The sequence below is a fragment of the Peromyscus maniculatus genome, chromosome 23, assembly GCF_049852395.1.
Source record: "Peromyscus maniculatus bairdii isolate BWxNUB_F1_BW_parent chromosome 23, HU_Pman_BW_mat_3.1, whole genome shotgun sequence".
NCBI classification, from domain to species: domain Eukaryota; kingdom Metazoa; phylum Chordata; class Mammalia; order Rodentia; family Cricetidae; genus Peromyscus; species Peromyscus maniculatus.
The window spans coordinates 13,278,013-13,305,482 of record NC_134874.1 but is presented as its reverse complement, the minus strand read 5'-3'; the positions used below and the strand labels follow the sequence as shown (position 1 = coordinate 13,305,482).

The window sequence follows — 27,470 nt, the reverse complement described above, 5'->3', positions numbered from 1 at the left end:
CACAGGTAGAGAAGGATGGTGGACTGCAGTAGACCGCTAGGACTTCTGGGAGTAGAGGAGAGGCTGTTGACAGTCACGAGACCAGCCCAGGGCCTCTTCATCTCAAAGGACAACAAAGATGCTGGGTGTGGACACAGCAAGATGGGGCCGTGGGTGTTCAGACCTGTAGGCAGGGCCAGGTGTGGTGGTGTGCCTGAATAGGCCAGCCTAGCCTACATAGTGAGTTCTAGAGCAACCACAGCCTGGTAAAAGCTGGATAAGTCTCTTACCAACTGAGGTACAACCCTACCCTGACAAGCTGTATATAAGATGTGGATGGCACCATTACTCAGAGTTCATATGGAAGAGATTCTTATTCTAAAGACTTAATGTCAAGGGTTTGATCATTTCTGTAAATATATTAATTTATTAAGAATACAAGCCTTACAGAAGGCTACTTTTCTAAATTTATCAGAACTATAAAGTCCACAAATGAGGGGCTGGAGAGATGGCTCAGTGGATGAGAGCACTGGCTCCAGAGGACCCAGGTTCAATCTCCAGCATCCACAAGTGGCTCACAACATCTACAATTCCAGTTCCAGGGCATCTGAGGCCCACTTCTGAGCTTCTCAGGCACCAAGCATGCATGCAGGCCAGACATACCTGTAGACATAACACTCATACCCATAAAATGAAAAAATAGATCTCAAAAAAAGTCTACTAATGAGCCAATTTCCAAACATCCATTTCCTCTGATAGTCAGGGGTTTGGGTAAGTTTTCCTAGTTAAACGTTTTTTTTTTTTTAAATTTACGTAAAATAGACAGGAGGATCATTAGTCTGAGGTCGGTCGGGAAGTACTTACAAGACCCTTAGAACCCAACCCGACCCACTGATCAGTGGTAGCGCACACCTTTAATCCCAGCACTCGAGCAGCCCCACCCACAGGAAACAACAAATATTACTACCACACGAGTGACAGGATGCTCTGTGTGTGTCCAACGGTTCTGTGGGAGGACTGACTGCTACAGACAGGTTTACCGCTCAGAAGAAAACCAAGTGTGCTAAATGTGCTGTTCCTTCAAACACATCAACTCAGAAACGGCTTTAACCACGAGCCCCAACTCACAAAGCACACACAGTAAACACACTGCTTCCTAGGGAGGCAGGGCGCTGCCGGGGTTCACTCTGACCAAGTCTACTGCGTCCAGCTTCTGTGGAGTCACTGACAGGAACATCCTACCTTCGGCTTTAGTGCTGCTGCAGAAGATGACCTGAACTGCCTTAACTAATGAGCCAGAACTCAAGACAACCAGGAACATCACCCTGAAAACAGTGAGGCACAGGGAAGCTTAACTTTCAAAACAGAAACACTTTAGAAATTCTTTGAAGAAATGACAGAACTGAAAAAAAAAAATTCCACACAGGGCAGATGACTGTATTAAAAGGTCAAAGCACCTTTCTCCAGAGAGCGGAAAAAGGCATCAATAGCAGTTGCTAGGCAACAGCTTACAGCATCTCACCTCTAACTGTAAGGCGTCTATCTTCTCTTCCTGGCAGGTGTCGCCCTCACACTCGTACTGAACGATCTTTCCATCCGTTTTGCTTGCAACCAGTCGATGGACATAATTATCTAAGACACAAGAATTGGCCAGAAGCGGCTCCTTAGAAATGAAAAGTTCTCTGCTCTTAACTGAGACATTTTTGTTTTTAGAAATCTAAATTAAGCGTGGTTGCACAGGCCTTTAATCTCAGCACTTGGGAGGCAGAGGCAGAACTCTGTGATTTTAAGGCCAGTCTATAAACTGGTCTATAAACAGAGCTTCAGGACAGCCAGGCCTGTTAGACAGAGAAACCCGGGGGGGGGGGGGGGGGGGGGGGGGCGCGCGCGCGCGGCGGCAGCAGAAGTGGGGAGAGAAGAACTCTAAATTAAATGATGTATGATTTTTCTTTAAAAATGGGTCAAATTATTTAAACTTTACAGAGTGAGAGAGGTCGAGAACAGACATCTAAACTTTCTCTTTAACTCTCGATCCCTAAGCATGGCACCCTCAGGGATAACCACGCAATCTGAATTTGCCTAGCTGTCAAGAGATGACATTTTACGCTGAGAGGGAGTTTCCACAGCAAAGAATCCAAATCAGAAAACGATCATGCACTAACCTCCAGCATAGTCCCAGACCCGATGGTTGGTAAGCTGCATGGCGTATGTGTGCTGAGTTTCCTCAAAGTGCTTGTAAGCATGCCGACTTACATAGCGTCCACATCCGATGTGGCCACATATTAAACAAATCCAGAGGTTCTGCCAAGAGAGGAGATCCGAATTAGTGATGGGGGAGGGGAGGCATGGGACTGGGCTCACATGGCTTGGAAAAGAGATGACTCAGGAGCTGTTTCCACAGCCTTCTGAATACGAAGGCTCTAAAGCCCAACCTTCCTGGGTCCTTATTGGTCTACCGTTTCCCCTCTCTGGCTTCTGTAGAGTCTGAAGCACAGATTCACAAGTGACTGGCAGGCATCTCAGTCTTTTAAAGAACCTGAGCTAGAGAGATGGCTCAGCACTGGCTGTTCTTCCAGAGGATCCGGGTTCAATTCCCAGTACCCGCAAGGTAGCTCACAACTATCTGTAACTCCAGTTCCAGGGGCTATAACACCCTCACACAACATGCAGGCAAAACATCAGTGCACATGAAATAAAAACAAATAAATTATTAAAAAAGAATCTGTGTGCTCACACACTTGAGTACAGACAAAAAAAGAATTAGCCCACGAAGAATCTAAGCTGCACTGGGCAGAAGAAAACCATGAAAGCTTCTCATTCTCCCCTGTCACAGCAGTACTTACTTCCTGGACACCACACTCAAAACACTTGTTTTCTTCCACTGGCTCTGGCGTTTGACAGTATCGGCAAACAGGACACCTGTCCAGGACACAGAAGATAAGGCTGAGATTATGTACAGATGTTGAGACCTGGACTATTGCCGGGCAGTGGTGGCGCACGTCTTTAATCCCAGCACTTGGAAGGCAGAAGCAGGCAGAACTCTGTGAGTTCCAGGCCAGCCTACAGAGTGAGATCCAGGAAAGGCGCAAAGCTACACAGAGAAACCCTGTCTCTAAAAACCAAAAAAAAAAAAAAAAAAAGAAAGAGAAAAACCTGGACTATAAACCCTCCCCTCTTGATGCTTTTTCTCTCTTTTTAAAAATTTATTTACTTAACTGAGACAGGATTGTTATGTGATATACATAATCAATAAAATATTGATGTATCCCTGCACTCCAGAAGAGGGCACCAGATCTCATCATAGATGGTTGTGAGCTACCATGTGGTTGCTGGGAATTGAACTCAGGACCTCTGGAAGAACAGCCTGTGCTCTTAACCTCTGAGCCACCTTTCCAGCCCTGACTCCTAAGTTTTTACTGATAATGAGTAATTAGATAAATGCATCACAGGATCTCACTACATAGTCCTGGCTGGCCTGGAGCTGGCTATGTAGACCAGGTTAATGTTGAACTCACAGAGAGAACAGCTTGTCTCTGATCCCAAGTGCTGAGACTCAAGATTTGAGCTACTACATCCAGCCAATTATTTTTGTTGTTTTTTTGAGACAAAGTCTCACTATGTAGCCCTGGCTGACCTGGAACTTGCTATGCAGACCAGGTGGCCTAGAACTTACAGAGATCTGCCTGCCTCTGCTTCCTGAGTGCTGGAGTTAAATGCATTTGCAACTGTACCTTGCTCCCAGCCAATTTTTAAAAAAGGTTTATTTTTATTTGTATGTGGGTACTCACCAAGGCCAAAAGAGAGGGCATCAGATCCCCCAGAGCTGGAGTTAAAAGTGGCTATGAATAGCCGAGCATGGGTACTGAGAACCTAACCTGGGTCTTCAGCAAGAGCAACCAGTGTACTTAACTGCTGAGCCACCTTTCAGACATACACAGGACACCCCTCCCCACTCAGGTAGTCCAGTCTGAAGATGACCTTTAACTCCTGATCCTCCTGCCTCCACCTCCCAAGTGTTAGTATTACAGGTGTGTGCCACCATGTTCAACTGGGGTAATAACCCTTTTCTATTATACTCAAGATGAAGTAATCTTCAATACTGGTCATCAATATATTTTGTTTGATGGGTCAACATGACAGCAAGTGGGATACAGTTGTGGCTGACTGAACTGCCACCAAGAATGTAGCAAGTATCCATTTCACTCTTTGGCTAGGTCATGAAGAGCAGGTCTGAAAAGGCACAGGCAGGCAGAAGGCCAAGGTCCTGCCCTGGCAAGGAGGGATCTAAAGGGCCATCTGACTTCTTTAGTGCTGAAGAAGATGGGCAGGTGCAGTGAGCATGCCTGTACAGCCTGGACTCAGGAGAGAGGCAGGAGAACTCCATAAGCTCAAGGCTAGCCTCAGCTACACGAGTGCCAGATCAGCTGGGCTTAGAGGGTAAGGGCTTGTTTTCACTTTTAAAGATTTAATTTATGTGCATGTGTGTGTGCTTGAGCTTTTTTTTTTTGGTTTTCTGAGACAAGGTTTCTCTGTATAGTTTTGGTTCCTGTCCTGGATTAAAGGCGTGCGCCACCACTGCCCATTGAGCGTATTATATGCACCTTGTGAAGCAGTGCCTGTGGAGGGCAGAAACTGGAGTTACAGCCTGTTGTGAGCTGTTCAACACGGATGCCGGGAACCTAACCCGGGGCCCTGCAAGAGCAGAAGTGCTCGTAACTGCCAAGCATCTCTCAGTTCCCGTTTACTTTTGAAGTAGGTCTCACATGTAGTCTAGGCTAGCCTCCACCTTTCTATGCAGCCAGGGGTGACCTGAACGTGGGTCCTCCAGCCTTTAGTTCCCTAGGACTGGGATGCACCATACATCTGGTTTGGAATGGAGCCCAGGGCTTCCTGGTTAGAGCTTGCCCAGCTTCCATGCTAGTCAGGGACTCACCAACTGAACTTTATCCCTAGACCTGAGACCTTGTTTAATTAAAACAACAGATAGACGGGGACTGAGAGTGTAGTGGCAGAACTGTACTTAGCAAAGTCGGGGGGGGGGGGGATGAATAAAAAAGACAGGAGGAAGTCAGGGAAAGAGGGAGGAAAAGAGAAAGGGAGAAGGAAGTGGGAGAGAAAGAGAGAGAGAAACTGGGAGATGGCTCAGTGGTTAAGAGCACTGGGTGCTCTTCCAGAGGACCTGAGTTCAATTCCCAGCACCCACATGGTGGCTCACAGCCATCTGTAGTGAGATCTGACATCCTCTTTTGGCATAAAGTCGATAGAACACTCATATACATAAGATAAATAAATAAATCTTAAAAAAAAAAAAAAAAGAAAGAAAGAAATGGCTCCTGGATTAGACAGAGCAGCTGCCACAGTAGACAGTGGCTTCCTGTGACCCTTCTGCCTGTGTGGTGGCTGCCGCAGACTGGACAGGAAAACAAACTAATACCAAATTCTGATTCTGTCTAGGTCATGTACCAGAATCTAGGGGAAATATTCAAAACTCTTGTAGCGCACAGTGAGTACATTTCGACATTCCACACCATCTATGAAACATCAAGTGTATTGAAGGACCGGAGCTCCTGCCAAAATCCAGCGGCTGTTGCCTCGACCTCCCTGGAATTACAGGCGTGGCCGCAGGGCGTGGCTCCCACTTCTTTATTGTTTGGGTGGACCATGCTGCAGCCCAGCTGCCCTGAAACCCCAGCTGCCCTGAAACGCCTTAGCCTCCTGTCTCCAACCCAAATTATGGAGTTACAGGTGTGGCCACTTCAGCTTGTGAATCGACCTACTCAACAGTGTGGAGGTCACTTGTCATCCTCCTGACTCCACTACCCAACTGGCTGTGACTACAGGCTTGCAGGACTACATGTAACTCGGTCTCCCGCACCCCAATTATGCATCTGTGTGGGTCTGTCAATACACATATCTATATGCGTGTGGAGGAGAGGACAACTTACAGGAGACTGTTTCCTCCTCTCACCATCGGGCTCCCCAGGACAGAGTCAGGCTGTCAGGTGTGGAAGCAAGAGCCTTTGCCTCTGAGCCAGTAGACAGCCCTGCTGGGCTAGGACCTATAGTGTCCAGTCACAACACTGCACACTGTTCCTTCCTCATACTTGGTGAGGCTGTGCTCTCACATATAATCAATCACGCATCCTGGGTGTATGTGAATGCGCGCGCGCACGCGCGCACACACACACACACACACACACACACAAATAAAAAAATAAACAAATAACAATTTCTACGAGAACTAGAGAAGGCAAGGAGAAACATCAAGGTCTTGTCCCGACTGCAATCCCAGCTCTGCAGAGACTAGGAGTGTTTGCTGGTGGTTGTTTTGAATTCCGGGAAGGGCAGGCCCTGCACTCACGTGGTGTCATCCCAGCGCTGCAGACACTGGCTGTGGAAGCTGTGGTTGCACAGGGTGGTGAGGATGCCATTCACAGACTCATCCATTCGCTCCAGGCAGACCGTGCACTTGGGGAGTTCCGTCAGGTCCATCACAGGGAGGCTGGCGCCCTACAGGAAACATCTGGTTAAGCCCCACCCCTCATCCTCTGCCATCTTCTTTAGACAAGAGACTTCCTGTTGCTTTTATTGTTCATTTTTGGAGACAGAGTCCCACTCCAGACCAGGTTCACCTGGAACTCTAAGGAACCCTCCTGACTCGGCTTTGCAAGGCCTAAGGTTAGAGGTGGGAGCCATATCTTGCATCTGCTGCTTTTTCTTTCTTTAAAAGGTGATTTTTTTTTTTCTCCATGCGGTGGTGGTGCATGCCTTTAATCCCAGCACTCGGGAGGCAGAGGCAGGTGGATCTCTGTGAGTTCGAGGCCAGCCTGGGCTACCAAGCGAGTTCCAGAAAAGGCGCAAAGCTACACAGAGAAACCCTGTCTCAAAAAACCAAAAAAAAAAAAAAAAAAAAAAAAAAAAAAGGAGCTATAATTCTCCATTTTGTTTTAAGCTGGGCCTTGCAATGCAGCACACGTTAGCTTTGACCTTGCCATACGACCCGTGCACTCATGCTCCCCTGCCGCACCCCCACCTCAGTCTCCTAAGTGTTCGTATTCTGCATTGAAACCCGGTGGCTTTTAGAACAGCGACACCAAATGTTTTATCGTGCCCAAAGCACCACCATCTAATTTGTCAACATTCCTTCACCCCAAAAGAACCTCCACAACTGTTAGCTGGTCCCTCCCCATTCTGTTTCTCCAGACTCCAGAACCAGTTTTCTGTCTCTCCTCTCAAGCTCCACAGTAAGGCCTTTCTGGAGGTTTCTACAAACATCTTAAGAGTCGATCTTACACCAATCAGCAGCACTTCTCGTGGGATCTAGGAAGCCTTCACACTTACATCTTCCGATTTCAGCACTTCAGCCCTTTCCACGTAGACCAGCTGGCAAACGTCATCTTCAATGGAGTTGAACTGGCGGCCGTTGCATGCCATGTAGAAGCTATCGGCGTCAGCCTGTGCACAGCGATGGGGAGAGGCAAAAACAAAGGGTGGTCACGGGAGATGCTCTCCCCACTCCCACACTCCCCCACGTTTACAGTCAGAAAAGAAGGTGAAGGAGAAGCGGCATGCCCTGGAGCCAGAGTCAACAGAGTTCTGCACCCCTCCCTGTCTGTAGGCTTGGCTTCCAAGGCAGAAGGCACCGCTGTGTGCTGAGCAGAGCTGTGCACAGCTAACATTCAACCAGCCACACACAGCCAACACATTCCTGGGTAGTCTTTCCACCCTAGTCATCATCTGTGTGGCAGTTGAGAGAAGACACTTCTTACAGTTCTGGAACTAAACATAACTGATGACAGCCACCGAACTCTTAAAAAAACAAAAACCAGCCAGGTGGTGGTGACGCACACCTTTAGTTCCAGCCCTCGGGAGGCAGAGGCAGGTGGATCTCTGTGAGATCAAGGCCAGCCTGGTCTACAGAGGGAGTTTCAGGACAGCCAGAGAAATTTTGCGTCAAACAAGCAAGCAAACAAACAAAAACCCAAACTAGCAGCCTTGTTAAAGAATAGGCCCAGTGGATGAAATCCAGCTCCTCTTCAGGAAACGGAATGAGAACACCACAAGCTGGTTAGATGAACATCCCACCAGGAAGGTCCTGCACAGGCCAGGGCTCCTAGCACAAGTCAAGGTGTCCGAACTGGTGCTGGAGAGATTGCGCAGCTATTAAGAGCACTGGCTGCTCTCCCAAAGGTCCAGGGTCCAGTTCCCCACATGGCAGTTTACAAGCATCTGTAACTCTAGCTCAGGAACTCTGACGCCCTCTTCTAACCTCCACCATCACCAGGCCTACACATGGAGGACATACACATATATGCAATAAACATATACACATATAATTTAAAAATCAGGCAATGGTGGTACATACCTTTAATCCTAACACTAAAGAGGCAAAGGCAGGCAAATCTCTGAGTTCGAGGCCAGTCTGGTCTCTAGAGTGAATTCCAGGACAGACAGGGCTAAAAAGAGAAACCCTGTCTCAAAAAAATAAAAAGAGGTGCAAGACTAGCCAGCCTTTTACATACTGAGCTGTGTTCTGTGGTGGTAGAGTCTGGATAGAAGAGAGAGACAGCAAGGGAAAAGCAAAACTAACCCCTGCTCAGGCTTAGTGGAAAGCAACAAGACAACTCCAGTGGTTTTTTGTTTGTTTGTTTGTTTGTTTTTGGAGACAGGGTTTCTCTGTGTAGTCCTGGCTGTCCTGGAACTTGCTCTGTAGCCCAGGCTGGCCTCAAACTCACAGAGATTTGCTTGCCTCTGCCTCCTGAGTGCTGGGACTAAAGGTGTGGGTAGGAAAACGGTTTTTAATTCCACTCCAGTGACGTAACTGCATGGTGGATTCTTACCTTATTATTTTACGTGTAAGGGTGTTTTGCCTGCATGTATGTGCGCCACGTGCCTGCAGTGCCTGGGGAAGCCAGAAGAGGGCGTCTGACGCCCAGTAACTAGTTACAGGCGGTTATGAGCTGCCATACGGTTGCCAGAAACTGAACCCAGATCTTCTCCAAGAGCAGCCAGTGCTCTTAACTGCTGAGCCTCTCTCTAGCCTCACATTTTGGATTTTTGGTTATTTCTGTTTTCTCCATATAAGCCAGTGAACTGAGCCCTGAAAAAGCATGGTCAATTTTGATATATATAGTCCCACCCTAGCCTCTCGAGTTCGGAGACTGCAGGTGTGCATTACCATACCAAGCAAAACAGGTTTTGCTATTGTTTCATGGGTTTGTGGAGCCTTGGCTGGCATCAAATTCCTGATCCTCTCCCATTCTGAGATTATGGGCATCTACCACCATGCTCAGTCAAAATGTCCCTCTTTCTGAAGTGACTCTGTCCACAGCTGAGTTCTCCAAAGTAAACACACTGTTATCCTTTTTACAATGCAGGTATTAAAAATGCAGGCTGGAGACCCTTTCTCAAACAAAACAAAACAAATGTACACCATGAAAATGCTGCATGGGACTAGGTGAGAGGGCTGCGCCGGGGAAGCTGAGGAAGAGGGATAGAGTCTGAGGACAGCCGGGCGGTGGTGATGGCACACTCCATTAACATCAGCACTCCGGAGGCAGAGGCAGGTGGATCTGAGTTCCAGGCTAGCCTGGGCTACAGAGTGAGTTCCAGGACAGCCAAGGCTACACAGAGAAACCCTGTCTCAAAAAACCAAAAAAAAAAAAAAAAGGAATCCGAGGGCACCTGGGACTGGTGGTCCACACACCTGGCAGATCTCCCTGGTTCAAAGGCAGCCTGGAGTCTAGGACAGTGAAGACCCTGTCTCAAAAGGACAAACAACTGAACAAAGATTTTGAGGGCAGGGGCTGGAGACATGGATCAGAGGTAAAGAGCACTTCCTCTTTCAGAGGACCCAGGTTTGATTCCCAGCACCCACGTGGTGGTTCAACCATCCCTAACTCCAGTTCCAGGGATCCGATGCCCTCTTCTGGGCTCCAATGACATGGCACACACATGGTGCACAACATACATACAGAAAAACATTTATATGCAGAAAATTAGATAAATCTAAAAAAAATTTGTTTTAAAGTTTGAGGGCAGTCTTCATGACATCAGACCTTGTCTCAGAACAAGACAAAATGTTAGAATTTTATACAACCAAAAATTTAAAGAATTCTAACTTTTATTTTTTGCTGTTTAACTTTGCTGTTCTACTATGAGAGGAACTCAGGCAAAGGGGAATCCATTATGATCCTCACTATCACAGTGACCAGCTGCAAGGTCGAGAGTGTGTTTTCACTTTCTAAAAGGACCAGAGCCCTAGGTGGTCCTGACTAAGCACACAAGGAGAAAGCATCACCACACTGGGGAGCGGTCACCTGTGCCAGCCATTTCTGTTCTCATGCCCTGATGATTTACAAATTCCTTCACTAAAGACTGAATCTCCTGGAGGTCACGCCACTGACTCCTAAATGTTCATGAACCTCCAATGAAAGCCAAGACAACAGGAGCCAGCAAGATGATGCAGAGGGTAAAATATAAAGGCATTTGCCACCAAGCCTAAGAGCCTGGGTTCAATTCCTGAAACCCACATAGTAGGAGAGAACTGACTGCCACCCACCCACCCACCCACCCACCCACCGAGAGAGAGAGAGAGAGAGAGAGAGAGAGAGAGAGAGAGAGAGAGAGAGAGAGGTAGATAGCTAGGGCCAACAGGAATAACAAAATATTTAGAAGACTTTTTAGTTGTCTTGTAAAGAGGGGAGTGAGAACTTGGACAGCTGCCTGTAAAGGCACTCAGTCTTCACGGGACACATCTGATCTAACTTTGGGAAGTGACTAGCTGGATCTTATTTGCACCTGTTCTGTGGGCCCCTTCAGTGCCGAGTCCTAAGTATACAAAAGAGTACACAGTTGTCAACTGGACTTGACAAAGCATGCCACCACCTGGGATATTAAAAATGTGTTTGGAGAGCTGGAGAGAGGGCTCAACGGTTAACAGCACTGGTTGCTCTTTCAGAGGAACCAGGTTTGGTTCAACAACACATTGCTCACAACCATTTTTAACTCCAGCTCCAGAGGAATGCGATGCCCTCTTCTGGTCTCCAAGGACACTGCACACAAGTTGGGCACAGGCGTATATAGGAGCAAAACACCCACACACTGAGGCGCTTTGGAGACAGTGGGCCCGTGGCTCCCTAAGCAGGTTAGACTTGGTAGCATGTGTAATGCGAAGAACAGTGATAACATCACAGGTCCAGTGATGACAGCTCTGTCCTCACCCTTCTGCACGCTAGGCAGGCAGTGTCTTGGTTGGTATCCCCTGGAGGCATGAGAATCCTGTAGTCTTTGTTTCAAAGGTGAGGAAATTGGTTGCAGAGAGGCTAGTGATTAGTAACACTGCTAGACATCAATAACCAAGATGGATGAAGCCAATTTTTTTTTTTTTTTGAGCTGAGGATCTTAACCCAGGGCCTCACTGAGCTAAATCCCCAACCCCAGATGAGGCCACTTTTAATCCCTAGGAGGGGGACACAAGTGTGGGGAAGGGGACACTCACTGTGTGCGAGTCACTAATAACAGCAATACTTTACAGTGTCTACAACTATGATTACCAGACACTACAAAGGAAAAGGCACAGAACTAAACTGGAAAATGTATAAAAATGTACTAAGCCCAAATTTGACATTCAAGTTCATGCCTATAGTCCCAGGTCAGGAGGCTGAAGCCATGAGTGTGTTTGGGAGTTCAAGGCTAGCCTGGACTAAAAAGTGGGGAAAAAAAAGTGAATTCCATGGCATCATATATACAAAACGAGACCTTATCACAAATAAAATAAAACAGAATATTTTAAAAAATTATAAAATGGGGCTAGGTGGCGGCGGCACACGCCTTTAATTCCAGCACTCGGGAGGCAGAGGCAAGTGGATCTCAGTGAGTTCGAGGCCAGCCTGGTCTACAAAGTGAGTTCCAGGACAGCCAGGACTGTTATACAGAGAAACTCTATCTTGAAACCACCCCCCCCCAAAAAAAAAATTATAAAATGGGGCCCAGGATGGTAGTACACATCTTTGGAGGCAGAGCCAGGCAGAGCTCTGTGAATTTGAGGCCACTCTGGTCTACAGAGTCGAGTTCCAGGATAGCCAAAGCTACACAGTGAAACTCTTGTCTTGAAAAACCAAAACCAACCAAATAAACAAACAAAAACCCAACACACACACACCAGTGAGATGGCTCAGCAGGCAAAGGCACCAGCTGCCAAGCCTCAAGCCTCATCATCCCTGGGACTCACGTGGTAGATGAAGAAAACCACCTCCTGCAAGTTGTGCCCACACATGCAGATACATACTCATAAAAAGTAAGTAAATACACTGTAATCTGTAAAAGCTGTATACAGGAGCCAGTGAGGTGGCTCAGTGGGTAAAGGCGTTTGCCCCAAGTCTAACAACCTGAATTCAATCCCTGTTACCTCCCTCTGGATTCCTGAACAAGGAAGCCCATGTCATGAGTTCCCTTCTACCCACAAACCTCAGTGACCCATCAGAGTGGCAAGAACGAATGACCTGTCACACACACATTTGTAAACTAGAAGGATGGGGCACTTTATCTGGAGGAAACCATTGACCCCAGAAGTAAGAGAAGTTAATTTTTCACAAAGTAAGACCTAGTCAGATTTCAATGGACAAATATCACAGGATATAAAAACACAACAAGCCGGGCAGTGGTGGCGCACGTCTTTAATCCCAGCACTCGGGGAGGCAGAGCCAGGCAAATCTCTATGAGTTCGAGGCCAGCCTGGGCTACAGAGTGAGTTCCAGGAAAGGCGCAAAGCTACACAGAGAAACCCTGTCTCAAAAAACAAACAAAACAAAACAAAACAAACAAAAACCACAACAAAGCTGGGACAGCTCCTTAGTAACATGAGTAGTCGCCAAAGCTCATACACAGACAGACACCTGCTCTTACAGCAGTACAGGAGGGAAGAGATGATAAACCCTTCCTAATTCAGAACTGCACAGGCACTTCCCAATCCGAGGACATCACTGCTCTTGCAGTGGGTTTGCCTCTCTGTACTGTCGACCATTCTGAACACCACAATATTAGACCAACACCAATATTTAAAACAACTGGGAAGCTGGAGAGATGCATCCTGCTCTTGCAGAGGACCAGGGTATAGTTCCCAGCACCCATGCGGGGTGGCCTGCAACTCCAGCTCCAGGGGATATGACACATGACACACTCTCTGGCTCCCATGGGTATTGCACTCACACACACAGGCACATGATTAAAAATTTAAAAAAAAAAAAAAAAAAAAAAAAACTAAAAAAGTGATTTTATTTTCTAAAATGTCTAAAGTACATCTTGTAGGCAGAATGAAGGAAGCGGGGACGATGACACCGACCACAGACATGCGTGGGCTTCTGTGTCACTGGACCAATCAATCACATGATGACACCGACCACAGACATGCGTGGGCTTCTGTGTCACTGGACCAATCAATCACCACTGGATAAGCAAATAGAGCGCTGGATCTCACACCCAGTCTGAAGCGTAGGAACCATGAGTCAGGTGTGGGGCAGGTCTGCTATCAAGCGACCCAGGGGACGAGGCAAGAGGTTGCAAGTTCAATGTCTACCTGAGCTAGAGTGAGTACAAAGGCAAAGGCCACTTGGGCAACTTAGTGAGATCCTGTCTCAAAATATAAAAAAGAAAGAGCTGGAGAGAGAGTCAGTGGCAGAGCATTTAGCCAGCATGTGTGAGGTGTTGGCACTAATCCCCAGGACCACAAAAATTGACAATTAATAAGTATCTTTTTTTAATTTTTAAAAATTATGCTGGGTGGTAGTGGTGCATGCCTTTAATCCCAGCACTTGGGAGGTTGTGGCAGGTGGATCTCAGTGAGTTCGAGGCCAGCCTGGGCTACAGAGTGAGTTCCAGGAAAGGCGCAAAGATACGGAGAGAGACCCTGTCTCTAAACCCCTCCCCCAGTAAAAAAAAATGATGACAGTGCAGGCCTGTGGAACAATGGATAATGCCTCTAACTATAGACCACACCCTAAAAGAAACAACCATATTCGTGGCACAAACCATCCACAGCTGGCATCACAGTTACAAGAGCATGTCTGCAGCAACGTTTAGCACCTTAACTTTACCTGCGCACTGAACTTGATCAGCACCATATACTGATTGGGAGTCGAGTCTCTGATGATTTTCATCTGCTCAATCACGTCATTGAAGGGGGCGACAAACTTCATAAGGTCGTGGCTGGTCATGGTGGCCGGGACGGTGAGGACGCACAGCATGGCACTGCGCTGCACGTCTTCCTTTAAGGAGGTCATCTTACTGAGGAGGAAAACAAGACACCTTCAAGAGTCTGGAGAACACCAACCAAACTCCTCTTTCATCCAGGAAAATACGAAAAAATAAAACGCCCAACATCTCACCATCACCATCAACCTAAACAACTTGTGAGTTTACTTGAAAATACAAACCTATGACTACACCTGAATCCTTTCATGTGTGTTTTAAGGCAAGCTCTAAATGTTCCATATTACCCCCAACAAGAGTTTTCAATCTTTTTAAAATTTTTTTATTAGATCCTTGAGAATTTCACACAATGCATTTTGAGTATATTCACCCCACCCAGCTCCTCTCCAGAATTTTCCTTTTTTTCTTCAGGTTTCCAAGATAGGGTTTCTCTATATACCAGCCCTGGCTGTCCTAGAACTCACTCTGTAGATCAGGCTGGTTTCATACTTACAGAGATCCACCTGCCTCTGTCACCACACCCAGCCCAGCCCTCTCCAGAATTCTAAATCTTGAATTAAAGGTCCTTATTCTATACTAGCCAGACTCAGTGTTTTATTCTTTTTTTTTTTTTTTTTTTTTTTTTTTTTTTTTTTTTTTTTTGGTTTTTCGAGACAGGGTTTCTCTGTGTAGCTTTGCACCTTTCCTGGAACTCACTCTGTAGCCCAGGCTGGCTTCGAACTCACAGAGGTCCACCTGCCTCTGCCTCCTGAGTGTTGGGATTAAAGTTATGCGCCACCACTGCCTGACTAGTGTTTTATTCTTTAAAAAAAAAAAAAAAAAGATTTATTTTTATGTGTTTGCCTACATATATGTCTGTGTACCACATGCAGGCCAGGTCCCCAGAAGAGCACATGGGGTTCCCTGGAACCTGAGTTACAGACGGTTATGAGCTTCCTTGTCGGTGCTGGGAACTGAACCCAGGACCTCTAGAAAAGCAGCAAGTGCTCTTAACCGCTGCGCCATCTCTCCAGTACCGTAATCATCTATTGTTGAGTGACTCTGAAGCCCAGTGCCACTGTGACCTTCTCTGAAGAGCTCTAGAGGAAGAAAGAGCTCTAAGTCCTTGTGAGAATTCTAACCCTGAGGATGTGAAGATCACAGACAATGCTGCCGAGCCAAGCCGCTGGGAGGAGGGGGAGAGCCTTCTACAAGGCAGTTTGGCTTGGCAGCTGTGTTCCAAACTGGCTACCTGATGACTGGCTGTTTTCCCAGGAGGGATCTGGGAAACAAGTTAGGGCAAGGACAGTCGTTGAGACATCACCAATTATCCTATCCAGGGAGCGGAAGGCCCAAGTGTTTATCTATCCAAGTGCTTCCTTTCCTTGAGCTTCCAGAAGCAAGCTTTAAAAAACAAAACAAGGGCTGGAGAGATGGCTCAGAGGTTAAGAGCACCGACTGCTCTTCCAGAGGTCCTGAGTTCAATTCCCAGCACCCACATGGTGGCTCACAACCATCTATAATGAGAGCTGGCATTCTCTTCTGTATACATAATAAATAAATAAATCTTAAAAAAAAAAAAAAGTACTTGTAAAAACAAAACAAAACAAACCACACCAGGGGAAAAGGTGTACAAAGCCAAGTCTACTAGTACACACCTTTATAGGCTGATCCCTATGAGTTCCAGCCAGGGATACACAGTGAGACCTTGTTGCAAAACAAAATAAAACAAAACAAACAGAAAACAAAACCCTCAAAAACAAAATAAAAAACGAAGTCATACAAGAGGTATTCTAATTAAAATGAGTTAGCTGGCTTTTTAGCTACGGTACAGTTGTGGTAAGGACATGGCCATGTGGTGCTTTGCCTCACTTGATTTTAAATTCCCCAATACCCATGCCTAACAGCTAAGAGAGTATTTCCCAGAACATTTGTTTTTGTTGTTGTTGTTTTTGTTTTCGAGATAGGGTCTCTCTGTGTAACAGCCCTGACTGTCCTGGTACTAGATTTTAAACCAGACTGGCCTCACAGAGATCCGCCTGCCTCTGCCTGTAGTGCTGGGATTAAACGTGTGTACCACCAGGTCCAGCTCCACAGCATTTCTTAAGTGCGTCTACACATTTATTTGTAAGTAGGGAAAGCTTTGGCCCAGTCGACACTGTCAAAGGCAGGGCAGTTCAGAACTCTCCAGTACACAGTTCCTGAAGGCAGTATGTTGTCAGGACTTCAGCTTTGTCCCTCCCTTCAGGCCCCAGGGTTTCCTCCCTCCTCAAAGGGGAGTGAGAGCAGTCGGAAGGGAAGGGCTTGTCTTACTTGGTCTTATACAGGTGCATGATGCCGTGGACTATCTCAACGGAGGGGTTGCCGCTGAAGAAGGAAATCTGATCCGGGAGCTGCTTGGACGGGGAGTCTGGGGCTGTGTTGGCCGACTCACTCTGCTTTCTGCTTCTCTGTGCAGACAGGGAGGCTGCCGAAGACTTCTTCTCTTCCACCGTCTCTCCCAACTCATCTTACAAAAGCAAAAATTAGCAGATCGCAAACAGCTGGAAATATGCTGAAGGAGCCTAAGTTAGAATTTCAGGCCAGAGAATGGACTGGGACGGAGACACTATGCTGTGCTGCATTAAGAACACCAGAGGCTGAGGCAGGAGGGCCGCAGAGGTGGGCTCTTGTGAGAGACCCTGTCACAGACACAGACAACCGCACTGACAGAACGGCTGGGGTTGGGGACATCTCACCTTTACAGCTTTCCCTGCCTGAAAACAACTCCTCACACCCTTGAAAGATACGGGAACACCCTCCAAAACCCCAGAAGGGCCCCTCCCACATCTATCAGTACCCCAACCCAGTAGCAAAGCACTTCCCACATCCAGCAGCACCCCAACACAACAGACAACATTCACCACCGGCTCCCCAATGAGACAGGCGATCAGAGCGCTCTGAAAACCGAACCTTCCAGTTCTGACCACACCTATGCTGGAGATGCAGAAGGCATCCACTCCCAAGCTGAGGAGGCCAGCAGGGGAGGGAGGGCACCGCAAGCTTACCCGGATGTACCGCTCCTCTAGAGCACTCGCCATCACAGTTAAGAATCCACTTCGTTACACTCAATCGATTTTTTTCCTTTATTATTCTTTTGGAACAGGGTCTTCTTATGTTATCTGTTTCCAAACTCCAGGGTTTAAATAACCCTTTTGCCTAAGCCCCCAGATTGGCTGAACTAAAGACATGCACCTCTACACTCAATTTTAGTACCACTAGGAAAAAAATGAAAGAAAATGAAATGTGCCCTCACAAAGTCACACAGAGCACACAAGCGGTGAGACGTAAAAGCGTGCTGAAGCTAGGGTTCAGTTGGTAGAGGGCTTGCCTATATGCGTGAGGCCGTGGGTCTGCACCACGGCACCAGAGAAACCGGATATAATGGTATGGACACACAATCCCCCAACATTCAGGAGGTGGATTAGATGTCCAAGGTCATTCTCTGCTTCATACACTGTGCGAGATCAGTGTGGGCTAAAAAAGACCTTGTGCTAAAAAATAAGTAAATAAATAAATAAAATAGAAAGACGCCAGAGGTGAGCCCCCATGGGCTCACAATTCAAAAGCAAGGCCATGTTTCCGAGGGCCTACCTGGGCTGGCCTTCATGGTCTCGATAATCACATCAGTCATTTCCCGACGGCCAAGGTGCTGGTGGATGATGGCTGCTCTCTCCCCTGGTGACTTCCCTTCTAGACAGGCGGCAGCTGAAGCCAGTGTCTTCTTTTTGATCTCCTCATCGGACATCTCCCCAGCTGATGAACACATGAATGATTTATACCCGATGACAGAACAAGTTTCCCCTCACTTCTCGGCACTCCGATCGATAGGGTTCCTCCGGGTCTACTGCGCTTCCCCCGTGGGCGAGACTGAGTTTGCCGTAGGTGCCTCAGCCCCTCCAGGACTCCTACAGCATACCCCCCACCCCACCCCTGGCAACTGTCAGTGGCATCCATCCCGATGATCTCAGAAACATGGGCTGTTCCAGTGAAATCACGTACTTAAAACAAACCCCCAGGAATAAAAGGCCGCCCAGAATGTTCCACGGTGACTATACCCAGATGAACTACCATGAGTAGCACCCCAGTAAACTGGGAGCCTATGTTGTGGCCAAAATGCAAGTCTCACGAACAAACGGCGTTTCGGAGACCCCGAGACAGGACTGAAATACCCTTAACATCGGCTCTGAGGCAGACCCCGGGCCTGTCTAGCGGGCACTCACCCCACACCACCCAGCATGCAGGAGAAGCTCTCACTCTTTTATCTTTTGTGGCATAAGTGACTTCATGATTGGGCCCGCGAAGATACCTGGATCTGCCTAATGCCAACTTTGTTGACTTTCAGAACTAGGGGTCACTTTGCGCCCTTGAAAGATGCTTGTAACCTTGAAATACATCATACTCCTTTGGTGCAAATTGCACATCAGGGTAAGACCATCTTCCCCTGCACCTCTAAATGCTGGACTCACGGAGTGTGTCCAGGGGTGCCATTTCCCGTGAACAAGCGTCATCCCGGCTCTCCGAGCTAAGGAAGTCTTCCTGTTTCCCTTTTCCATCAACTTATCACATGGATTCCGTGTACCACAAATTAGAGACCACGTCTAATTCTCCGCACGACGAAGCTCTGACACATACCAAGCCATCACCCTCCCACACACCTTTTTTTTTCTTTCCTGTTTGTTTGTTGGGACAGGTTTCCCTGTAACCCGGACGGACTGGCTTGTGGTCCGCCGGTCCTCCTGCCTCCCCCTCGGGAGTCTCCTCTAATCTCCTGAACCAATGTCACCAGGTAATGTTTGGACGATCAAGGAGGGGGAGTCGGAGGTGCACGGCCCACGAAGGGAACGGGCCCAGCTGGGTTAGCATCCCCGCTCCAGCCACTCACACCTAACTGGAGGCAAAGCATTTCACCACAGGGCCTGTCTGCCAGTTTGGAAAAGGCACCGAGCATCCCACCACCACCACCACCACCTCCAGCCCCAGGCCGCGCTTTCTCGAGGCGAAAGCGTCGGGGGGGGGGGGGCGGGAGAGACGTCGAGCCAGGGGCAACCTGGTCGGCCCGGGGCCGGGGCCGGGGCGGGGGCGGGTGGAGCGAGGGCGGCCGAGCCGCCGGCCCTGCGCGAGGCCGCGGACTCACCGGCGGCGCTGAAGCCGAAGTCGGCGGGGACAGGCGAGTGACCCGCGAGCTCCAGTCGGATGACTACCAGTGACACACTCATAGGGCAGGCGCTGGTCGGCGTGGGCCCCGGCGGGATCGGGGAAGGCTGCGGGCCGAGCCCAGAGCCCGAGCGGCCCGCGGTGGGCAGCGCCGCCACCGCCTCCGAGCCGCGGCCGCCGCCTCAGCAGCGGCAGCCCCCTCGCGCAGCCCGGCCGAGCCACAACAACCTCGACTTCCGCCTCCCGGCCGCCGTCTCCGACCCGCGGGGTCGCGCACGCGCATGCGCCAGCGGGGGCGGGGCGGGCGGGGGAGGAAGGAGGCGCGGCCCCGCCCCCCGGCGCGCATGCGCCCTCCGCCGCCCGAAGCTAAAACTTGGCTGGACGGAGATTGTTGGAACGAAACAACGCAAGAAGCGTTCGACCCCTCGCTTCTTGCGTCCCGCCCACGCTCCGGCAGGGTTCTCCCGGGCTTTTTGATTTCTTGGGTCTTGGACCTCAGGGTCTTAACTTTATGCAGGTATGGCGATGGGATGGTTAAGAGCGCAGGGGCTTCACAGATGACCACTCACTAGAGCCTGACACTGCGGACTTTGTGGGATACCTTTGCAGACACGGAAAACAGACCCTGGCCGGTTGACCTTCAGCTCTTGTGCCATCTGAGCTAGTCGTGGCGTAACACCGCACGTTTGTGTGAAACGAAACGCTGTGTGTGGAGACAGGAGGGATAAGCTGGGAAGACTACAGGTTGTGGCTGAATTTGGTTTTGTTGTTTGGTTGTTTTGAGACAGGGACTGGTGTAGCGCAGGCTGGTCGAACTCTGTATGTTACAGAGGATGTCCTTGAACTTCTGATCCTCCTGCCTCTTCCACCTCCCCAGTGCTGGGGTTGGGGGCTTTCTGCTGAAGGCTTTGTGCTAGACAAGGTAGCAGGATAGAACTCAAGAATTGTCCTCCATGCAGTTGCCATAGTGAGCACACAGACACACTGAGGAATGTGCTTCAGTGGTAGAATGCTTGGGGTACATGCTCTGCGTTCAATATTCAGTATACACACACAAGGAGAGAGAGAGAGAGAGAGAGAGAGAGAGAGAGAGAGAGAGAGAGAGAAGCCAGCTAAAATCAGTGCATATGTGGAAAAAAGTGACAGGTTACTATTCTATGTATATGCTATAATGTATGAAATGTGAGAGAAAACTACAGAAATTGTGTTTGAGACAAGAACACAACGATATGTAGAAGAGCTTATGCTAGACCCTGTGTACTGTGTCTCACACCCTGTGAATGCCTGGGCCCCCCAACTTCTGCTCACATTTTTGGGCCCTGATAACCCTTTCAGGGCACATGTCTGTCTGTGAACCCCAGATGTCCGTAGTCCTCTCTCCTGCTGGTGACCAACAAAAATGTGCCAGATGTTAGCAGATGTCCCCTCTGGGGTCCAGATCACCCCCCTGTGGACCGTCCCTAGCATATGTAGACGTGCACAAGCCATCCACATAGACCATGCCTTTTATGGTGCTGAGGATGGACCTGTGGCCTTTGGCATGCTAAGCACATGCCCTGGTGCTGAGGCACACCCCCAGCTCAGGTGGGAGATAAAATGGAAGGCCCCTTACTAACTTGATAGCTTTACATTCTTTACCTCGGGCCATGGGGACCCTGTTTTGCAATAGGTACTGTAATTGCCCCCATTTTACAGAGGAGACGCCCGAGGCGCAGATAGAGTATTGTGCCTAGAAGCTCACTCTCACTAGGTAGCAGAGCCGGAATTTGAAACCAGAAAGTCACCCCAGGTCAGTTTATGTCTTTGCTCAAACCATCTCTGTAATATTTAACAATGCGCTGTGTGGCTGTTTATGAAATTATAATTCAGTAAGTCTACATTATTCGAACGTCATCACTCTGGTTGACAAGGGGGCAATAAATCTTTTGGGTATAAAAGGTGACAGTTCCAGAGCTAGCATCGTCAGCCAGGAATGGACAAGCTGTCCCAGCTCTGTGGCTGTCAGCCACTGTAGTGTGTCCCTAGCCTCTCCCTCCCTCCCTCCCTGCATCAGTCCATCCCTCTCCTTTTTTTTTTTTAGATTTATTTATTTTGTATACAGCATATATGACTACAGGTCAGAAGAGGGCACCAGATCTCATTACAGATGCTTTGTGAGCCACCCTGTGGGTGCTGGGACTTGAACTCAGGACCTCTGGAAGAGCAGTCAGTGCTCTTAACTGCTGAGCCACCTCTCCAGCCCCCCTCTCCTTCTTCTAAGGCGGCATTCAAGGGTGTCCTGCCTCTGCCTTCTCTTGCTCGGTCACACATCACCACTCCCTGCCGTTCTCTGGTCTAGCCTCTTTAGTCATCCTTCAGCTCATTGATCCCGAGGAGCCGCTCTGACTCCAGAATCAGTCCCAAGCCCCAGGGGGTGGATGTCTAAAGGATGCTTAAGACAGGCCTTGCCTTCCGGAGCTTTGCTATAGGAGCAGATGGAGAGGGCAGTTACCCTGTGATGGGGGTAAACACCGCACTAAAGGTATGGAACTGCCAGAGTCTTACAAAAAGACGTAAAATCTGCAGAGAAGAAGGTGAGGCTGAGGTGTGGAAATTCACCAGGCAGGCGAAGTAGGGGAAAGGGCTCTGGTCTGCCAGCGCAGCAGGTGCCAAGGCCCGGAGGCATGCCAGGAGTGCTTGCCTAGCGTGTACAAAGGCCAGAGTCGAGTTCCCAGCAGTCCACGCACCCCCAGGGGTGGTAGCAGAAGCCCGTCATCGCAGCCTGCATAGACTTTGACCTTGGCATGGAGCGAAGTGATACTGAAAGGAAGCTCAGCAGCCTTCAGGTTTGCTTTGTCGGTGGTTTTCCGAGGCAGGGTTTCCTCTGTGTAGTTTTGGTGGCTGTCCTGGAACTCGCTCTGTAGACCAGGCTGGCCTTGAACTCACAGAGATCAGTCTGCCTCTGCCTCCCGAGTGCTGGGATTAAAGGTGTGCGCCACCCCACCCCCCCAGCTGAGTAAATTAATTTTAAAAAACATAATTTTTGATTAGGTGTGTGTGTGTGTGTGTGTGTGTGTGTGTGTGTGTGTGTGTTCACCTGAGTGCAGATGCCTGGCGGGTCAGATTTTTGATTAATAAGTACATGATGCCATTTTTAATATTTACCACTATAGAGTCTTATGTTAGCTGGGTAGAGAGGTCGCTATGTGCCTGCCATAGCAGATACCTGGGGAGGCTGAGGCAGGAGGATTGCTTGGGTAGCAGAGCAAGACCCATCTCAAAAATAAAGGAGATAAAAGATTCCTTTTTCAGGTTTTTAGTTTTTTGTGTGTTGGTGAGTTCCTTTGTTTCTAGTTGGGGTGTGTTTGTTTGTTGGTTGGTTTGTTTAAGATAGGGCCTCATTAGGTAGCCCTGGCTGGCCTGGAACTCACAGAGATCCCCTGCCTCTTCTCCCCAGTGCTAAGATGAAAGGTGTGCATCAGTAAACCCCAATGAAAGCCTCATTTCTTATGCTTGATTAAGAAGGCCTCGAAAGTTAGGAAACTTGGTGTTCTGGTGAAAGGATCCAGAGACAGTATGCTTCTGAGGGCTCTGGACCCAATCAGTGGATTGACCCCTGACGGATTCATAATGTGATGTCGTTGTTGGGAGCTGATGAATCTAGAGAGGTGGGGCCCAGCCGGAAGAAGCCAGTCACTGGTGTATGTCCTGGCCTCTTGCCCTGGCCATTTCCTATATTCCTTCTGTCTGTGTCCTGCTTGGCCATGAAGCAGATGCCTCTTTTCTGTCATGCTTCCTGCCACCATGATGCTCTGGCCAAGTGCATGGAGCCCTGCAGCCATGGACTGATGTCTCTGAAACCGTGCGCCAGAACAAATCCTTCCCTTGTGCTGTTTCTGTTAGGGAGTGGGTCACAGCAACGGAAATGGTTACTAATACACAGGTTCTTTAAGTTTTCCCGGGCTGGCCTGGAACTCCACCAGTCCTGCCTCAGCATCTCCAGTGAAGGTTTTAAATGGGGTTAATTAAACCAGGCGTGGTGGCGCACGCTTTTAATCCCTGCACTCTGGAGGCAGAGGCAGGCAGAAACCTGAGTTGGAGGCCAGCCTGGGCTACAGAGCGAGCTCCAGGACAGCCAGGGCTACACAGAGAAACCCTGTCTCTGAAAACCAAGGGAAAACGGGGTCACGTGTGATCACATCTGCAGTTCTGAAGGGTTCCTCTGGCTGACGGGGGAGGAAGGTGGGAAGGAGGTTTGCGAGGAGGCAGAGGGGCCGTCAGCGTCCCTGAAGGGACTGCTGCAGTGACGGAAGCCTGGGCATGGAGATGCTCGGGAGGAAGAGCAGGCAGAGCTGAGCCAGCTACGTTGGGATTAAGGAGAGTCGGGGATCAACACCCTTTTTCTATGGATACAGATGTTGAGGGGTGAAGGGCACCTTGGCGAAGTCACTGAGGCCAGCTGTGGGTGGGGCTCGAGTGTCCATCGGGCATCAGCGGAGACATGCGGGTGGCACCCAGAGTCGGGGATAGAGCCTGGATGGAAGCTCGATCAAGCTCCTTGTACCTTCTTCCCACACAGCCTCAGCCTCACCATGAGCATAAGGAGGCTTTTCCAGCCTTCTGCTCTCCACTGGGCATGGAGGACGGCTGCCATGAAAAGTACCCTGGGCAGGCAGCAGGGAGCCCTACGCTGGACACATTCTGGAGGCCGCAGCTACAGAGCCGTCATTTTTGACATGGGGGGAGTTCTCGTGCCTTCTCCAGGGACAGTGGCTGCTGGTAAGCTTGTTGCTCTTTCCCTTTGGGGGGGGTTTGAAGTAGGAAAAGGGGGTGGTAGGGGAGACAGGCAGGCCCTGGAGTCAAATTCTAAGCTCTGGTTAATGGCAGTGTTTAATGCAAATTATTCGACTTCTCTGAGCCTCTGTTGCCTTGTCATCGAATTAGGGCTAATAACAGGCCCTCCTTCCTTGGGACTCGGGGGAAAGTTAAATGATACGGTCTACAAAAAATACTGCAGCTCGGCTGGACGGTGGTGGCGCTTGCCTTTAATCCCAGCACTCGGGAGGCAGAGCCAGGCAGATCTCTGTGAGTTCGAGGCCAGCCTGGTCTACAGAGCGAGATCCAGGAAAGGCACAAAGCTACAAAGAGAAACCCTGTCTCAAAAAACCAACCAACCAAACAAACAAACTGTAGCTCAGTTGGTAGAGCGCTTCCCTGGCATGCACAAATCCCTGGGTTCAATCCCTAGCTTCTTATAAACCTGGTGTGGCATTTGGGAGGTGGAAGCAGAAGGATCAGGTGTTCAAGGTTATCCTCAGCCAAATGGCTAGTTCAATGGCAGCCTTGGCTATCTATATGAAACCTTGTCTCTAAAGAAATAACACATGGAGCTTTCTCTTCCCCCTGGCTGCTATGATGTGAGCTGTTGGGCTCTACCATGCCTTCCTGCCCATGAACTGAAGCCTCGGAAACTGTGAGCCAAGTAAGCCTTTCCTCCCTCAAAATGAGCGAAACAAGTAATAGATAGAGGGAAAGCACACAAGCGAGATTCTCAACCATCGAAGCTACAAAACTGAAGCTGTCCTGGTGCATCCCTGCACCTCCCCACAGCCCACGCTCAAGCCTTTGTGTGCTCTGGGGTTTTTGTTGTACACCGCATGACTTCGTTGTGAGCTCACAGCGTAAGTCAAAGACTGCCTAGGGTTTCCAAAAAGGAGCCGGAAGGTAAAGCCATCAGGTTTCTGCTGCAAACGCCTGAATGGCTGCCACTAGAGAACCAGAGCAGCCAGGGATGGCGGCGAGTGAAGCCGTGGTTTGCAGTCCCCCAGGCGCTGATGGGATGGATTTTCACGTGTCACACCGCACTCATTTTGTTGTGTTATTTTTCTGCTTCCTCGGAAGGTAAAGCCGTTTTCAGGCCAACCGGCCATAGCAAAACCGGCAGCGGTTAGATTTGGCACAGGCTTTGGTTGACTATGCCCCGGCTTGAACGGAAAAGACACATGAAGCACCTGGGGGTCCAGTCCTGGGGCTGGGATGTAGCTCAGCGGTAGAGTGTTGGCCCGGCACTCACAAGGCCCTGCGTCCGTTCGCATCACTGCAGGAAAACATGGAGGAAGAGGGGAGGAGAGGAGAACCCAAAGGTCCCAGGGCCCCTCCCCTGCTTGCCGTGGACCACACACTTGGGTTTTCAATGCAAGGAAAACAGGTTTCTTGTTGCGGTCCCGTCTTCACCCGCTTCTAATTGTTGCGATAAATGCCATGACCAAAGGCAACTTGGGGTGGTGGGGAGTTGGCTTTATTTGACTTCCGTGTCCCAGGCAGAGTCCATCATGGAGGGAAGTCAGAGCAGGAACTCAAGACAGGAACCGAAGCAGTGGACCATCAGCCCAGAGGTGGCACCATTTACAGTGGGCGGGGCCCTGCTACATCAGTCACTAGTTTAGAAAACGCCCCCACAGACTTGCCTGCTGTCTCAGGCGGGGTTTCTATTGCCTTGAAGAGACACCATGATCACGGCAACTCTTATAAAGGAAAACATTTCATTGGGATGGCTTATGGTTCAGAGGTTCAGTCCATTATCATCATGATGGGCCATGGCAACGTGTAGGCAGACATGATGCTGGAGAGGTAGCTGAGAGTTCAACATCTTGTAGGAAGTGGTCTGAGATGCTGCTGTTGGCTTGAGCATATATATGAGACCTCAAAGCCCGCCTCCATAGTGACACATTTCCTCCAATAAAACCACACCTCCCGTTAGTGCCACTCCCTTTGGGGGCCATTCGTTCAAATCACCACATTCTACTTCCTGGCCCCCAAAGCCTTGTAGCCATATCATAGTGCAAAAATGCACTCAGTCCAACTTCAAAAGTCCCCATAGTCTACAACAGTCTCCAACTTATTTAAAGGTCTAAAGTTCAAAGTCTCTTCTGAGATTCATGCAATCTCTTACCTGTAATCCCCTGTAAAATTAAAATAAAAAATTAGATCGCACGCTTCCAACACATAATGGCTCAGGATATCCATCACCATTGCAAAATGTAGGAAAGGGGGCATAGGGAGGAAGTAATGGACCAAAGCAAGACCAACTCCCAGCTGGGCAAACTCCAAACTCTGCATCTCCATGTCTGATGTCAAACGCTCGTCAGATCGCCAATTCTTTTCAGCTTCGTTGACTGCAGCACACTTCTTTCTCTGGGGCTGGTTCCACTCCCTGTTAGCAGCTCTCCTCGGCAGGTATCCCCTGTCTCTGGCATCTCCAACATCGTGGGGTCTCCAAGGCAATCAGGCTTCAACTTCACAGCTTCACTCAATGACCTCTCTAGGCCTCCATTCAAGGATACCCCTGACACATGCCTGGCATCAGCTAATTTTCTTAGTCATGAATGGAGATTCTGTAACCCTTACTTCTGTCCTTAACTCCAGAACCATGTGGCTGAAGCGGCCAAGTTCTGGTGCTTACTAGGGGTGGAACATGATGCCCTCATTCAAGTTCAATTACATCGTCACCAGCTTTCTGTTTTCCACCTTCACTGCCTAGGCTTGGCTATTCTAGAACTTGCTCTGTAGACCAGGCTGGCCTCAAATTCAGAGATCTGCCAGTGCTGGGATTGAAGGTGTGAGCTATCACACCCGGCTCTAATCTTTTCTTTAATTCCTTTTCAAAAGTTGGAAACTTAGCTGGGTGGGATCTTACCCTGAGATTACCACTCACTTTATTCCATTTCTTAATCTGTTTGTCTCCTTGGACACAGGATTCAGCTCCATTCCACTTCCTGGTGCCCCTGTTCTCAATCTGTACGTTTTGTATTTTTGTTTGCTCAGCTTACTCTTTTCATTCTATGTCTTCACTAGAGTTACCACTAGTAACCATACAACAGAGTCTGTACTAGGCTCTTTTGAGATTTCCTCTGCCGAGGGAATTAATTCAAAACTCTTCACTTTAGTCTCAGGCAAACTTTTTGGACAAGGGCAAAAAAAAAATTAATCACATTCTTTCCCAAAATATCCCAAGAACGATTTCTAGGCAACAGACTAGCCTTCTCCTCTTAATCCTCTTGAGCTAGCCATCCCCCCAGAGTTCAAATCACTCTTAGCACCACTGTCTTCCCTGTTCCTACTAGTATGGC

General features: G+C 49.0%; 2 protein-coding genes across 7 annotated transcripts in view; one reads left to right on the top strand and one right to left on the bottom strand.

Moving 5' to 3' along the window:
- Brap (BRCA1 associated protein) overlaps nucleotides 1-19,620 on the bottom strand; it is a 30,926-nt gene extending 11,306 nt beyond the window's left edge. The window contains exons 1-9 of one of the 2 annotated variants that reach the window (XM_006970763.4): nucleotides 19,343-19,620; nucleotides 17,800-17,961; nucleotides 16,480-16,675; nucleotides 14,073-14,262; nucleotides 7,321-7,434; nucleotides 6,341-6,489; nucleotides 2,823-2,898; nucleotides 2,142-2,280; nucleotides 1,502-1,611 (exon numbers count right to left, since the gene is read on the bottom strand). In XM_006970763.4, the coding sequence (XP_006970825.1) occupies nucleotides 1,502-1,611; nucleotides 2,142-2,280; nucleotides 2,823-2,898; nucleotides 6,341-6,489; nucleotides 7,321-7,434; nucleotides 14,073-14,262; nucleotides 16,480-16,675; nucleotides 17,800-17,961; nucleotides 19,343-19,424 (1,218 nt within the window). In that variant the 5' untranslated portion in view covers nucleotides 19,425-19,620. The other variant, XM_076561264.1, reaches the window with a different exon arrangement.
- A 44-nt stretch (nucleotides 19,621-19,664) lies between these two features.
- The window catches only part of Acad10 (acyl-CoA dehydrogenase family member 10), a 42,258-nt gene continuing 34,452 nt past the window's right edge, over nucleotides 19,665-27,470 (top strand). The window contains exons 1-2 of one of the 5 annotated variants that reach the window (XM_006970765.4): nucleotides 19,665-19,879; nucleotides 23,921-24,120. In XM_006970765.4, the coding sequence (XP_006970827.2) occupies nucleotides 19,707-19,879; nucleotides 23,921-24,120 (373 nt within the window). In that variant the 5' untranslated portion in view covers nucleotides 19,665-19,706. Of the gene's footprint in view, nucleotides 19,880-19,966; nucleotides 20,107-21,012; nucleotides 21,152-22,063; nucleotides 22,330-23,920; nucleotides 24,121-27,470 lie in introns of those variants that run through there. The other 4 variants (XM_076561262.1, XM_076561263.1, XM_006970764.4 and 1 more) reach the window with 4 other exon arrangements.